A 13,387-nucleotide genomic window follows, 5' to 3' on the forward strand; every position below is an offset into this window, starting at 1 on the left:
TGATCATGTTACCACTGTATTAAACAGCTGATTGTTAACTGGATTTCACATGTAACTAAACATTAATGACCAGATAAACATGCTTATAAACTTCAACTAGAGAAGAAAATGCAGTGTGAATGTTTATTGCAGAAGAACTTGCTGAAAAACAGCTGAAATTAGTTTTAAAAAAATGCTGAAACGTAGCTGAAAATGTAGAACAAGTGTAAATCAGCAGGAGAAAGCAGGAAGAACAAAAAAGTTGAAATGAAAAAATGTGGAATTAGCTGAAAAAGTTAATATAAGCATAAAAACAGCTAAATAGTAGCTGAAAAAACTGAAACTAGCAGAAATAAGTTGAAAGGAGCATAACAAGCTGATATGAGCAGAAGTAATTTAATTAGGCTGAAAGAAGCAGAAATTACCATGAAAAACTTGAAGTTATCTGAAAACAGTTGAAATGATCTAATTTGCTAAAAAAAAAAATCTAGCCGAAAATGTAGAAGAAGCTTAAATTATCAGAAGAAACGTTTGCCCAAATAGTCTGAAAGAAGAAGAAATGAGCACAAAAAAGTGGAAATTACATGGAAAAAAAAAAGCTGAAATTAGCATAAAAACAGCTGAAAAGTAGCTAAAATTGCAGAAAGAAGCTTAAATTATCAGAAGGAAGTGGAGAGAGCGCATTTTTGCTGTATTAGGTTGAAAAAAGTTGAAATGAGTGCAAAAAATGTGGAATTAACTGAAAAAGCTAAAATGAGCATAAAACAGCTAATAGTAGCTGAAATAGCAGAAAAAGCTGAAACTTCCAGAAGTAAGCTGAAAGGTGCATAACAAGCTGAAATTAGCAGAAAAAAGTTAAAAGAAGCACAAAAATGTTGTACTTAGCAGAAAGATCCTGAAAGGAGCAAAAAACAGCTGAAATTAATTGAAAGCAGCTGGAAAAAAAAAGTTTGAATTTGCACAAGGAAGCTGAAAGAAGCTGAACAAAATGTGAACGGAGCAGTAAAGTAAAGAGATCTAAAGATTTGAAGGATGTAAAATGAGCTCAATTCATTCTCTTTGAGGAAAAAAAGTGTCAGAAAAGGCTAAATATTTCAAAAAGCTAAAGTTGCACAAATACCAAAAGTCATAGCACCCTTCTCCTGAAAGAGCTGAACGTTTTGATTTACGATTTGTTGAAATGGCACAAAAACTGTGGAACGAGAAAGATGCCGAAAAACGTACGGAAGAAACATGGATCGCTCTTTATTCGCTGCTACGTGGCACCCAAAAAGCCCTCGGTTTGGTGATAAAATAAATAAACCGTGAAAACAACATCAAAAACAGATTAACCTCGAGTTGAACTGATGGCCAATGGACGTCTTTGTAATTCCTGAAGACATTTAGCTTCTAATCTGAGGAGATTTTAACAAGTGAATTCACTTTGGTGTAACGTGACAGGATTACTGCATTTTATTGAAAAGCCGAGCTTGTTTCGTAGTATGCAAGTCATATTTCGTTAAATGTATAGTTAATGGGATGCTGGTGTGTCTTTGAAGAGACTAAAACCGCTTTAATTCAGGTCTAATTGTTTAAGTTTGAACAAAGTGATGGCGACAGCATGAAGAAGGAGCTCAAACCTGTGCAAATGTCCAAAAAGCAGCTTCATAGTGTCGTGGTTCGCAGGAGGAAGTGACTTGACCAGGTCACGGATGTGGGACAGTTTTGTTTTGTAATCAGCATGTCCTGGAGAAACAGCAAAACAAAAACATCAAAGCCCAGTAAACATGAGCTTAAATTCAGGACTTAAGGAAGCAAAAGTCTGCTCACTGATGGCCGTGACAAAGTCGTTAAAGTAGCTGAAAGGGAAAAGCGGGTCAGGAAGCTCCCGGAAAAACAGCTTGAGCGCTCCGGTGATGACGTGGACGTCCTCCCACTGACCGTCCTCGAGGTCCAGCTCCTCTGTTTGGACACGAAACAGATGTCAAAACACAGCAGGGGGCGCCGTCGCCGAAAGCGTAGTTTCTTTTACCATGATCGGCCTTGAAGCGAAGTTTCTGTATGACAGCGAGGTTCCCACTGACTCTGTAGAGCCCATCAATGTCTAAACCTGTAAACAAACATTAATTCACTTAAATCTGCGGCTTTGAGGCGCACAGAGAAAGTAAAAAGGTCATCGTTTAGCTTTCACGGGAGTCGCTCACCTCTCTTTTCCACTGCTTTAATACATTTATCCACAAAACTGGGAACTGTGGTGTTCTCCTGAGCACACAGGTGGGCCAGATGACAACCAAACACGGTTTCTGCACAAGATAATCGTCATCATTCACAGCTACTTGTGACAAAATACATATTTAAATAACCCCTTTTAACAGACAGACTGTGAAACCCTGAAAAAATAACAAGCGTGGCACAAGTTTTATCACATCCTGCCATTTCACACGTTATTTTTTTTTTTTACCGCGTCAATTTTAATTTCATTCTTTGCCAGACCGCAAAACTTTAAATGCTATAACTGTTTTGTTAATTTGTCTAACTTGTAAAAGAAAAAAAAAGAGCCAAATCTACAGAAACTTCATTTTTAAATAAATAGTATCTGGATGGAAGCAGTTTGATTTAAATAAAAATAGTGTTCAGATGATAATGCACTTTTCTTAGACCTGTCTGGAGCTTTTGACACTGTGGATCAGAACATCTTGTGTCATAAGCTCTCAGAAATTGGTTTCTCAGATCACAGCCTTGATTCGTTCAGCAACCATCTCTCAGATCAGAGACAATGTGTTCAACATAATGGTACTTCTTCCAGTTATTTAACGGTTAACAATGGTGTACCTCAAGGCTCAGTCTTAGGACACACCCTCTTTACAATCTACATAAGTAATGCAGGTCAGCGTATCCCTGATGCAGCCATACATTTCTACGCTGATGACACTGTTGTTTATTGTCGAGCTAAAACAGTTGCTAAGGTTTTCCAGCTTTTGCAATCTGTTTTCGACATCATCCAGTCAGACTTGTTCCGTCTCAAACTTGTCCTAAACACTGACAAAACCAAAAGGGATGCTTTTTTTTTCCCCCAAACAGGAAGTCGGTCCCAGCAGTTCTTCCTCTGATTTTATCCTCAAATGGTGTCCCTGATGAGTTTGCCAACTCCTACAAATATTTGGGTATGTTGGTCGACTCGCATCTCTCTTTTAAGCTTCACGTGGAAAACCTAGTGAGGAAACTGAAAGTTAAACTGGGTTTCCTTTTCAGAAACAGATCCCGTCTAACCCTGAATGCTAGAAAACGCCTTGTGTCTGTGACTTTCCTTCCCTCCATTGACTACGGGTGATATTATTTACATGAACGCTCCTACAAGAACCCTGCAGATGTTGGATGCTGTCTATCACGGTGCACTAAGATTCATAACTGGCTGTGATTATCGTACCCATCACTGCACCCAGTATTCACTGGTTAACTGGTCATCATTAACTTCACGCAGGCTCTCTCACTGGTACATTTTCATCTTTAAATCACTTCTTGGTCTGTTGCCTTCATACATCTCCTCCTACATGTCTCTGCGTGAGTGCAGCTACAGCGTGCGCTCCCAGGACATCATTACCTGCAGTGTCCCCTCAGTGAGGACTGAACTAGGCAAAAGAGCCTTCTCCTCCGCATGAGAATGACTTTACCAACACTGAGCTAAAATACAGAGTGGTAGTAGCTGAGAGTCACTGACAATGCATACTGAGCGTGAGAGGAGCATTATGTCATTTTCAAGATTTGACCAAAACAGTTCGAGTCTAAAGCTCTGGCCTGAACGACAGCGGCGGGCGACATGCATTCCCTCAGCCTCGAGCTATTCAAAACATCGCTGCCCGCCCAGCTCAGATGTCCTCTTGGTTGAGCTCACCTCGGATGTACCCTTTATCTTTGACGGACTGCAGCGTGGGGCGCTTCAAGAGGAGCTTCATCAGCTTGGTTCGGACCTTCTTCTGGTCGGTTTCCCCTGCGTTGCTAGGCGACGGCGTTACGGTGGGCTTGAAGGCTGAAGAAAAGCAGAACAGCTGTTTAAGACGACTCTCGGCGAGCCTCATGAACCGAAGCGGGTCAGAACGACTCCGTTAAACGAGTGCTGCTCTCGTTTTCCAGCATGGGAACAATTTAAGGCGACTTACATTTTCGCTTCTCTGCCTTGTCGTCTCGTTCGGCGTTGTTGATCTTTTCGTACACGTTTCCGTCCTCGTCTTCAGAATGATGGTCCTGGTACTCCTGATGAATGAAACATCAACACAAAATGAATCTTTTTTTTTTGTTGTAGTTTTTCATCTTTTTTGTCATAATATAAGATAAGATAGAACTTCATTGATCCCGCAGTCATGATGAACTCGCATTGTGTGACTGTTTACGAAGCATTCACTCTATTGTGATCCATTTTTCTTCTGCATGTTTTTCAGCATCTTTCTCGTTCCATAATTTTTGTTTTATTCAAAAAAAAAAATCATAAATCAAAAAGTTCAGCTCATTCAGGAGAAGGGTGCTTGGACTTTTGCTATTGGTGAAACTTTAGCTTTTTGAAATATTTAGCCTTTTTTGACACTTTTTTCCTCATAAAAAATGAATCGAACTCATTTTACAACCTTTTACTGCTCCTTTCACATTTTGTTCTGCTTCTTTCAGCTTGTGCAAATTTAAACTTTTTTCCAGCTACTTTCAGCTGTTATTTCAGCCGCTTTTCACGCCTTTCAGATTATTTTGATAACTACAACATTTTTGTGCTTCTTCTAACTTTTTTCTGCTAATTTCAGCTTGTTATGCTCCTTTCAGCTTATTTCTGCAAGTTTCAGGATTTTCTGCTATTTCAGCTACTGTTTAGCTGTTTTGTGTTGATTTTAGCTATTTCAGCTAATTCCACATTTTTTGCACTCGTTTCAACTTTTTCAGCCTAAAATGTGCTCTCTCCACTTCCTTCTGGCAATTTAAGCTTCTTTCAACTTTTTTAGCTACTGTTCAGCTGTTTGTTGCCAATTTAAGATTTTTTTCAGATAATTTCCACTTTTTTGTGCTCATTTCTGCTTCTTTCAGCCTACCTGGGCAAACATGTTTTTTTTTTCTGCTTTCTTCGGCTAATTTAAGCTTGTTCTACATTTTCAACTTGACTTTTAGCATTATTTGCTAATTTCAACTGTTTTCTGATAAATACAAGTTTTTGTGGTCTGTTCTGCTAATTTAAGCTTATGTTTCTTTTAGCTTATTCTGCTAGTTTCCGTTTTTTCTCCTATTTCAGCTTCTATTTAGCCGTTTTATGCTAAATTTAGCTTTTCCAGCTAATTACACTTTTTTTTTTTTAGCTCACTGCAACTTTTTCCACTTCCTTCTGGTAGCTTAAGCATCGTTCTGATTTTTCAGCTACTTTTCAGCTGTATTTGGATAATTTCAGCATTTTTTTTTTTTAGCTAATTTCCTCATTTTTATGCTCATTTCTGCTTATTTAAATTTAATTCAGCAAATAACTTATTTCTGCTCTCTTCTGCTAATTTAGGCTTGTTCTTCCATTTCGGCTACATTTAAGCTGTTTTTCAGTTGAGTTCTTCTGCAAAAAATATTCACACTGCATTTTTGCAGGAAATGCAATTTTTCTAGTTAAGTATTACTATTACTATACTTATTACTTATTACGGTAGCTGACTTATTACTACTGTGGCCCAGATGGGACAAATCAAGAACCATCTGTTATTTTCACAGGAGGTGTGAGGGGAAAAAGTTAATGAGGTGCAATTTGTAATTTCTACCACTAGATGTCACTTTATTTAACACGTTAAAGCTTTAATTTTCTATAATTCAACCCTTATTGGCTGCTTTATATATTGGCACTTTTTATTCATCAAACAGGTGAACTACAGCCAGTTTCAATGTTTTGAAGACAAAATAAATATTTCTATAACAAATGTTTACGACAAATGCAAGATGTGGCTCAGAATAGTTAAAAAATGCAATTTACTTGCAGTCTGGAAACTAATTCAAGAAGCTCGGTTGTGTTCGGTGGTGACAGAGAACGAAGTATATTTTGTTTTTCAGGATTTATCTGTTAATCAGTAGTCGTGACAGTAATCCATTTATTTCAGGTTAGAATAGACACATCAGTGTTTAAATGCAGGAAACAGCAAGTAGCTAAATTTGCAAATTCAAAACTATTCCACGAATCCCTTTTTGTTTATTTTTTACTTCCCCCCCACGGAGACTTACGAGCTGCTGAATAGTGTCCATTAAGACTTTGTGCCAGTCAACGATGATGCTCTCTGTGTCGTTCTGTAAGAGGAACTCCAGGCCATTCTTCCCTTTGAGCTAAAGAAGAACGTGACGAGAAAAAAGAGACGTTTAATTTCATCTTGAGGAGAGCCGTTTCATGAGAAGCGGTGAAAGTATGAAAATATGTTCTGAATGCTAAAACACGGGCAGAGTCGTACGATCGAGACACATCACCACACTTTAGATGATGTCGACACGGACACACCTCTAAGACGTTCTTTTTACTGGATTTGTCCTTTGCGGCCTTGTTAATCGTCGCTCCTTTCAGCTCCACCGAGATCTCTGGAACGATCTGATTGGTCTTGTTCTACACAGCAGGGGGAAGAAGAAAAAAAAAAAAACGTGAGAAATCCAGCTGTTTATGAAACCGACTGCGCCGCATTCCAAGGGACGAGAAACAAAAGCTGCGGAAAGCCGTCCCCGCCAGCTCGTGGCCCGAGGGCTCGTCTGCAGATGTCACCGCTCACAAACGTGACACGACGGGCGATGGGATGCCGTGCTGCAGTTTAGGGTTCCATGCCTTTTTTTTAAGATGAGGAAAATAATACAAAAAGGTGTGGACCGCATGTACAGATCTCAAAAGTAAATAATTAAAAACAGAAAAGGGGATTAGATCGCGCAGAACGCTAAACGTTTAGCTTCTTGCCTTCAAGCGTGAGAGCACTTTATTCACTAAGTATGTGTCGTACCACGGTGCCTCCTGAAGACTTAGGGTCTTTGTGAAATGTCAGCACTCCTCCGCGAAGAACCGTCCACGTTGAACTCCAGTTTTTCCTAAAAATGAATAACAAACAGGAACAATCAAGACAAACTTTGGAAGGAAGGCGACTCTAAAAGCGCCTAAACTGCGAGTTAAATCTTCAGCTAAATAAACGCCGGGACTTACTTCACTTTCTTTCCTTTCTCACACACTTTCGTTTTGTTGAGAATCCCAGCTTTCTCCAAGCTCGGCACCTAAGAGTTGGAACCCAGAAAAAAAATGTTTTATTTAACAAATAAAATGCGTAAAGTGAAACAACTCTGCTCACATGAATAAAATCAGTTTCTGTAATCGGAGCAACAAACACGGGGGAGGTAGCATCATGCTGTGGTGATGGTGGATGGACTGTTGACATGCATCATAAGACTGGACATCATTGGGAGTTGAAGTTTTAATCCGATTAATTTTTTTAAGGTGTTGACTCTTGCTGGTTTCCTGCTGTACGTTTAGATTTTGATTTTTCTAACACGTTCAGCTGTAACTGATCATTTCATGTTTAAAACAAAGCTCGTGTGACATCATGATTGAAGGCGGGGCTTACAGCCACACATCCTTTACTACACAGACTCCGGTTCCAAAAACTCAACGCTCGCAAACCTTGTCCTGCTGGCGAGGACACTTGGTCTAGTTTTAGAATGCATGTCGATGAAGAAGCAGGACCAGCTCCAAACTTCGTTAACTTCACTTCAAATCAACAGCTAAACACATTCCTGGACACGGTTTCCAACAAGACAATAATCACAAACAAAACTGGCGTCCAAATGGATAAAGCAAGCCGACATTAAACAGGTAAATGAACTGAAACTTTAAGCTGCTGAAATGGCCACTCCAAAGACCCGATCAAAACTATTCAACATTTAAGGTTTAATAAAGCCTAAAAAACAATCAAATATAAGCGAGAGTTAGACCAGAAGTTTGTTAAATCATCAATCAAAAGTCTATTATAGCACATTGACCAAAATGCTGTACAAAAGTGAAAGCCCTGCAACTAGGCCTGTCACGATAACAAATTTTGCTGGGCGATTTTCCTCAGAAAATATTGCGATAAACGATAATATTGTTTGAAATTTTCAAAATTTTAAATTGTCAAATTTAAGAAGAAATGTTTAATTTGTTTTGAGTGTAGTACCTTTTTTTTAACCACTGGATGGCAGTATAAGACCGTTTGAACCGAAGGATGGACAGTGAGGGAGCGAGCAGCGTGTCTCGTTAAGAAAAATGGGAGGGAGGCCCCTTGACGTGACATGGGCTGTCTCACTTTTTTCGGTTCTCTAAATGGCGGACGCTCGGTGTGGTTTGAGCTCTTTAGCTGAGCATTTTTCACACAAAGCTTTTAATAAAAAAAATCAGTAAACAAGTTCTCAGCTTCTTTTTGCAGAGAAAAATAACTTTTTACACGAAGGCACGGGTTTCAACCGTGAATTTTGGAGCTTCGACAAGACGGAGGTTTTTTCCCCGAGGTCGGCCTCTTAGTTCGTAGCTTAGCTTCTCAGCTTAGCCGCTTTTAACGATCCAAAAATTTGATATTGGACGGTTAAAACAGATTTTAAAGAGAAAAGAGAAAGGGAGGGGTCAGTGAAGAGCACCGGAGTTGAGTCTTTTGTCGTCCAGTGTCTTCAGTAGAAAGAGAGAGACACGAAGAAACGATGAAGTAGATCAATTAAAATGAGGTTGATCGTTTTCATTTATCATGCGATTAATTGATTTATTGTTGATTGTGACAGACCTATCAGCAAGTGAACCAAAATACACTTAAACCCCCATAAAACAAAATAATTGAATTATTTAACTGAACTTGCTCATTGGTAAAATCAATTTGTTTTTTTAAATCAAGACGTTCTGATCAACTAGAACTAAAAGCATGTGAGATAAACGGGTTTGAATGGTCCTTAAATTCTAAATAAATAAATAAATAATTGATGGATGAACTATATATATACTTTATACTTAAAGACGCATAACCAAGTATTAGATGGTGTTCCATGTTTATACTTCATCCTGTTTGGATGTTTGAGAAAACCCACGACAAATTCAAACTTGCGCGTCAAATTCTTGCTTTTAAAAATTATTAAATTTCTTAGTTGTCATTACTCCATTCTGAAAAAAAACAAAAGTTCAAATAAATCATTTAAAAGCCCTAAATTAATATAATTAATATAGGATTCATGCCCATTGCACTTGTATGTAAACTTCTGGCAACAACTGTAAAATAAAGGTTTATTTAATTATTATCATTTGATTAATTTTGACAGGACGTGTGATGTCTGTTTGAGATATATATATATATATATATATATATATATATATGAAAAAACAGAAACCAACAGAGGAGAAGGCCATAAGTAGAAATCAAGTGTGTTTTCAGGTGTTTAATTCCTGTTTGTAATAATAAAAAGGCGTTCAGGAGGAACGGAAGAGTTCACACTGAAGTTTACGAAATGTTTCTGCGAACTTCAGTCAGGGTTTAAGACAAGTCAAAACAAAAACCTTCTGAAACACTCTGCTGTTTGGTGCACAGTTTGACTGTGCACCAAAGAGCAGATGCAAACTTTTCCTGCATAGTGACCACGAAAATCAGCATCTGACATTTGCAAACAAAAACAAGCATCACCATGTCTGGATGACTGAGTGTATAAACAGCTTCACATATGAAGAAAAGAATGACTGAAAAACAAAAAAGAATGCATCTCCTGAACTGGCTGAAGTAAAAATAGTGCATCATCTGAAAACTATAAATTAGCTTAACTCATCCTGCCAATTATTTTCTTTTTGTTTTATAAGTCAAACTTAATTTGTTCAAGTTATACCTCATAGATTTTAGTCATTGAAAAGGAAATAACCTGGAATAGCCAACCACAGATCAGTTGATGCTAACGAGGCAAAAAAATAAAAAAAATAAATGCTGCCATCTTGGTAAGTGCTACGTGACACTGCTAACGCTTAACGGGGCTTGATGAGAGGTTTATTAAAACATACGCTTGACCTGTTTTCACTATACGCATAATATACTTTTATTCAAGTTAAATAAATCTATTTCCATGGGTTTTTAGAATTATGACACAGCGCGTACATGACAAGAGCATTAATGCGGGGCTTTGATGTGTAGCGTGGTAGCACTCAGCAACATGGCCGCCACCTACCTATTGCCATCAGTGGTCATTGCAGAGCTTCGTTATTTCAGTGGTTTTATGAGTTAGCATATTTTGAACCACAAAGAAGCTCCATAATACTTCCAGGCTTTGGCTCAAGAGAAAACTTGTTCAATAGCACTTTTATGGAACTTATTCACAGCAGGAAAAACTTAGAATAACACCAAATTTGTTTTTTTAATCAGGTCTTTATGATACTTTATTTGCATCCAAGCAATTCTGACATGAAATTAAGGCTGGATTTGTACAACATAACTGTTTTCTAGCTGCAAAGATGCACATGCAGGGGACAAAAACAGCATAAGGACAGTTTTCTCATTCTAGCATGACGTCACTTAAGAGAGACTGAGTGATTCAAATGATTGGAGCGGGACATTGTGTAAAACAAATACTAGTTAAATGAGCTAAAGTCACACATTTTGCTTGTCATAGATCTATCTATGGATCAAGCTCAGGTGAGTGCTCAAACTAACAACCCACATTATAGCGCAGCCACCTTGAGGTCAGATAATATGGATTCCTCCAGGGTCTAAATCCAACAGCCTTAAGAGAAAGACACAAAACGCCGTTCAGATGCCAAGGTAGGTCACTGTGCTTGAACGGGTGATTTGAATTAGCACAATTACTACCTGGACTAGAAGGACACGAGATTCACTTACAAAATGCTGCGTCTCTGGAGAGTTTCCTGTACTGGAGTTGTTGCTGCCGTTGTCCGATGTGTTGCTCGTGTAAGTCGGGCCGAACCTCTGAAATGAAAATTAAAACCAGCATAAGGAGATTTTAAGATGCAAAGATCATCAACAGACAAAATAACCTCTAAAAACACATCTCTGAACAGTTGTATGTGTGTGGTTATAATGTTGGATAACGGATGTTGTATGGATGAGAGAATAGTAAATCTGTTAATGCTTTTTATTATCTAAATTATCTAAAGAAGCCATTCGCAATCTGCTGGACAACATTGAGATTGTGTTTGCTGAAATGGTGGAAATCTCTTGAATGGGCCACGTTTAGAGTAGCAATTAGCTTGACTTTTAAATAACATGCATCTCCCCTAAATACCATCTCCTGCAGGTAAGATACTGACCACTCATAACTACTTAACACCCTCTCTTTTTTTGGTTCAACCCTTTAGTTTTAGTTAAAAAAAAAAATTTCCTCAGGCCACAACCAACCTTGCTGTACCCTTAAGAAAGGAAAAGCACCAGCCCTTATTTGTCTCCAGGATCTCCAGTGTTTGTGCAAAGGTTGCCTCTCCCTCTGCATCGCTGTCTTTGTCAATGGGAGAGTAATGCAGCTGATTTGCCTTGCCAAATAAGGGTTAAACCTTTCAGTGTTGGCTGATAAACACAGACTTGTGCTTTATATTTAGGCTGGCTGACACACCCTGGATGTTTGACACAGCTTATCTGTGTGAGTGTGCGCACGTTAGTGTGTGTGGATGTACCCCATCATCCTGGGCAAAGAACTGGGCAGATCCCTTCGAGTCTCTCCAGCTTTTGATGACGGGCACATTTTCCGCTTCATCATCATTCTCCAACCCAGAATGACTCGGCCCTACAGGAGCCTAGATGGTCAAAATAGTAATTTTTGTGTTGAAAGCTGACTCAGATTTGTTTCTTTTAGATTTCATTTAACAGAAAACTGAAACGTGGGTGAAAAAAAAAAGAAAAGCACATATGCAACAGGTAAAAATATTTGATCAAAGTCTGTTAAAGAATGAGGGATTGAAACCTCAGGCAGGCTCCACTGGGAACTGGTGCCATCTCTCAGGTAGTAATAGGACTGACCCTTCTCATCCATAGACTTGATCCACTGTAACACAATAAAAACACATACAGTAAATCTATTTTTTAGGATAGTTCACCATCAGTTACGTCTTCAAAAACCAACAATTGAAAATAAATAAATAAATGAAACTTGCTCCAATCTACTTTACAACTTTGGCGTTCTCGTTTCTGTATCCTCCAATTAGTTTTAAAGACGTTCCGTTGGGTTTTCGTTGACTTTTTACAAACCGTTCTGTTGTGCTGCTCATTACGTGAGTCAAGCTAACGTCTACTCAAGATAAGTCGAGTCGCACATCGTTTTCTTCTTATTCTGCTTTCAGCTGCTCCCCGCGTCGCCGCAGCAGACTAACTCACAAGACTCGGCGATTGTTTTTATGTCGGATGTCCTTTCTGACACCACCACAGAGCACCGAGCTACCACAGCCCCCTGTGTGGAGCAGAGAGCTGCTGTCTAGGCTCAAGGGCCCAGAGTGAAGCAAATGAGGGTGGAGACAGGTGTGGACGCTTCACCTTTCCCAGCCACATTTAGATCTTTGTTCGGGGTGTAGAACCGGCGACCTTCTGATCATTTTATTAAGCTTCTAATTTTCACTCCACAAAACTGGGCTGCTCGTTTTTATCCTTCAACAGAAGAAACATCTTTCAGCTCCAACAGTTTGTTCCGTTTTCTTCTTTGTAACGTGGAAGAACAGCGTTTGCATTGATGCAGAATGATTTGATTTGCAAATTACTGTATTCCTGGATTTTTTATTTTTTTATTTTTTAAAGACTGATACAAATATTCCACCTACACCTCCTGGGTTCAAGCTGGTTGAGCGAGCTTTTCATACCTTTCTAAAACAAATTATTACCGCGTTCAAACTCGCGTTACGCCCATACGTGACGAATGTGCAAGAGGTGGAAACGTAGCGTCTGACGTTTACTTTCCAGCTCTATTCTTAGCCACGCTGCTGGCACAGCTACTAAAATAAAGGCGGAAGAACGCCATATTCTCTGTAGTACTGGATCCAACTGTTACAAAAACCTCAGAATGGAGGCTAAAAACACTTTCTGCAATCAATCGAACAACTCATTGAATGTTGAAGAGTATCTGAAGGGCTGAGAATGAAATGGTTCATTGAGCACGTGAGAAATGGTCGGCATTCCTAGTTTTTGACACTTGGGTCTTTGAACTTTTGTGTACCTGATCAGGAGAGTTTTCGTGGGTGAAGACCCATGTCCCGTTGGGTTCCACAGTCAGATTCCAGCCAGGTGGGGTGGTGCGGTCCAAGTTGGCCCGAGGGATCAGGGTCCGGCTCACGTGGGTCAAGGCGTACTCTTTTGAGAGAGAGGAAGGTCCTGTGGCATTGAAATCCTCGTAGGGGTCCGATTGTTTCGCACCTGGGTAATCCTCTGGGGGGTAGTCCTCTTCAGGTAGTGGAGGCTGGGAATGGGGGGGGGGG

The 13,387-nt window shown here is 39.3% G+C and overlaps 1 protein-coding gene across 1 annotated transcript in view; it reads right to left on the minus strand.

The window, feature by feature from the left end:
* arhgap27 (Rho GTPase activating protein 27) overlaps positions 1 to 13,387 on the minus strand; it is a 35,327-nt gene that overhangs the window by 1,642 nt on the left and 20,298 nt on the right. Inside the window, exons 3-16 of the mRNA XM_037691213.1 lie at positions 13,129 to 13,368; positions 11,890 to 11,970; positions 11,603 to 11,722; positions 10,815 to 10,901; positions 7,133 to 7,200; positions 6,936 to 7,020; positions 6,452 to 6,553; positions 6,184 to 6,282; positions 4,116 to 4,209; positions 3,851 to 3,985; positions 2,163 to 2,261; positions 1,991 to 2,068; positions 1,789 to 1,920; positions 1,599 to 1,704 (exon numbers count right to left, since the gene is read on the minus strand). Coding sequence (XP_037547141.1) covers positions 1,599 to 1,704; positions 1,789 to 1,920; positions 1,991 to 2,068; positions 2,163 to 2,261; positions 3,851 to 3,985; positions 4,116 to 4,209; positions 6,184 to 6,282; positions 6,452 to 6,553; positions 6,936 to 7,020; positions 7,133 to 7,200; positions 10,815 to 10,901; positions 11,603 to 11,722; positions 11,890 to 11,970; positions 13,129 to 13,368 — 1,526 coding nt within the window. The remainder of the gene's footprint in view (positions 1 to 1,598; positions 1,705 to 1,788; positions 1,921 to 1,990; positions 2,069 to 2,162; positions 2,262 to 3,850; positions 3,986 to 4,115; positions 4,210 to 6,183; positions 6,283 to 6,451; positions 6,554 to 6,935; positions 7,021 to 7,132; positions 7,201 to 10,814; positions 10,902 to 11,602; positions 11,723 to 11,889; positions 11,971 to 13,128; positions 13,369 to 13,387) is intronic.

Source organism: Nematolebias whitei, chromosome 17 (assembly GCF_014905685.2).
Source record: "Nematolebias whitei isolate Nwh7 chromosome 17, NemWhi1, whole genome shotgun sequence".
Classification (NCBI taxonomy): domain Eukaryota; kingdom Metazoa; phylum Chordata; class Actinopteri; order Cyprinodontiformes; family Rivulidae; genus Nematolebias; species Nematolebias whitei.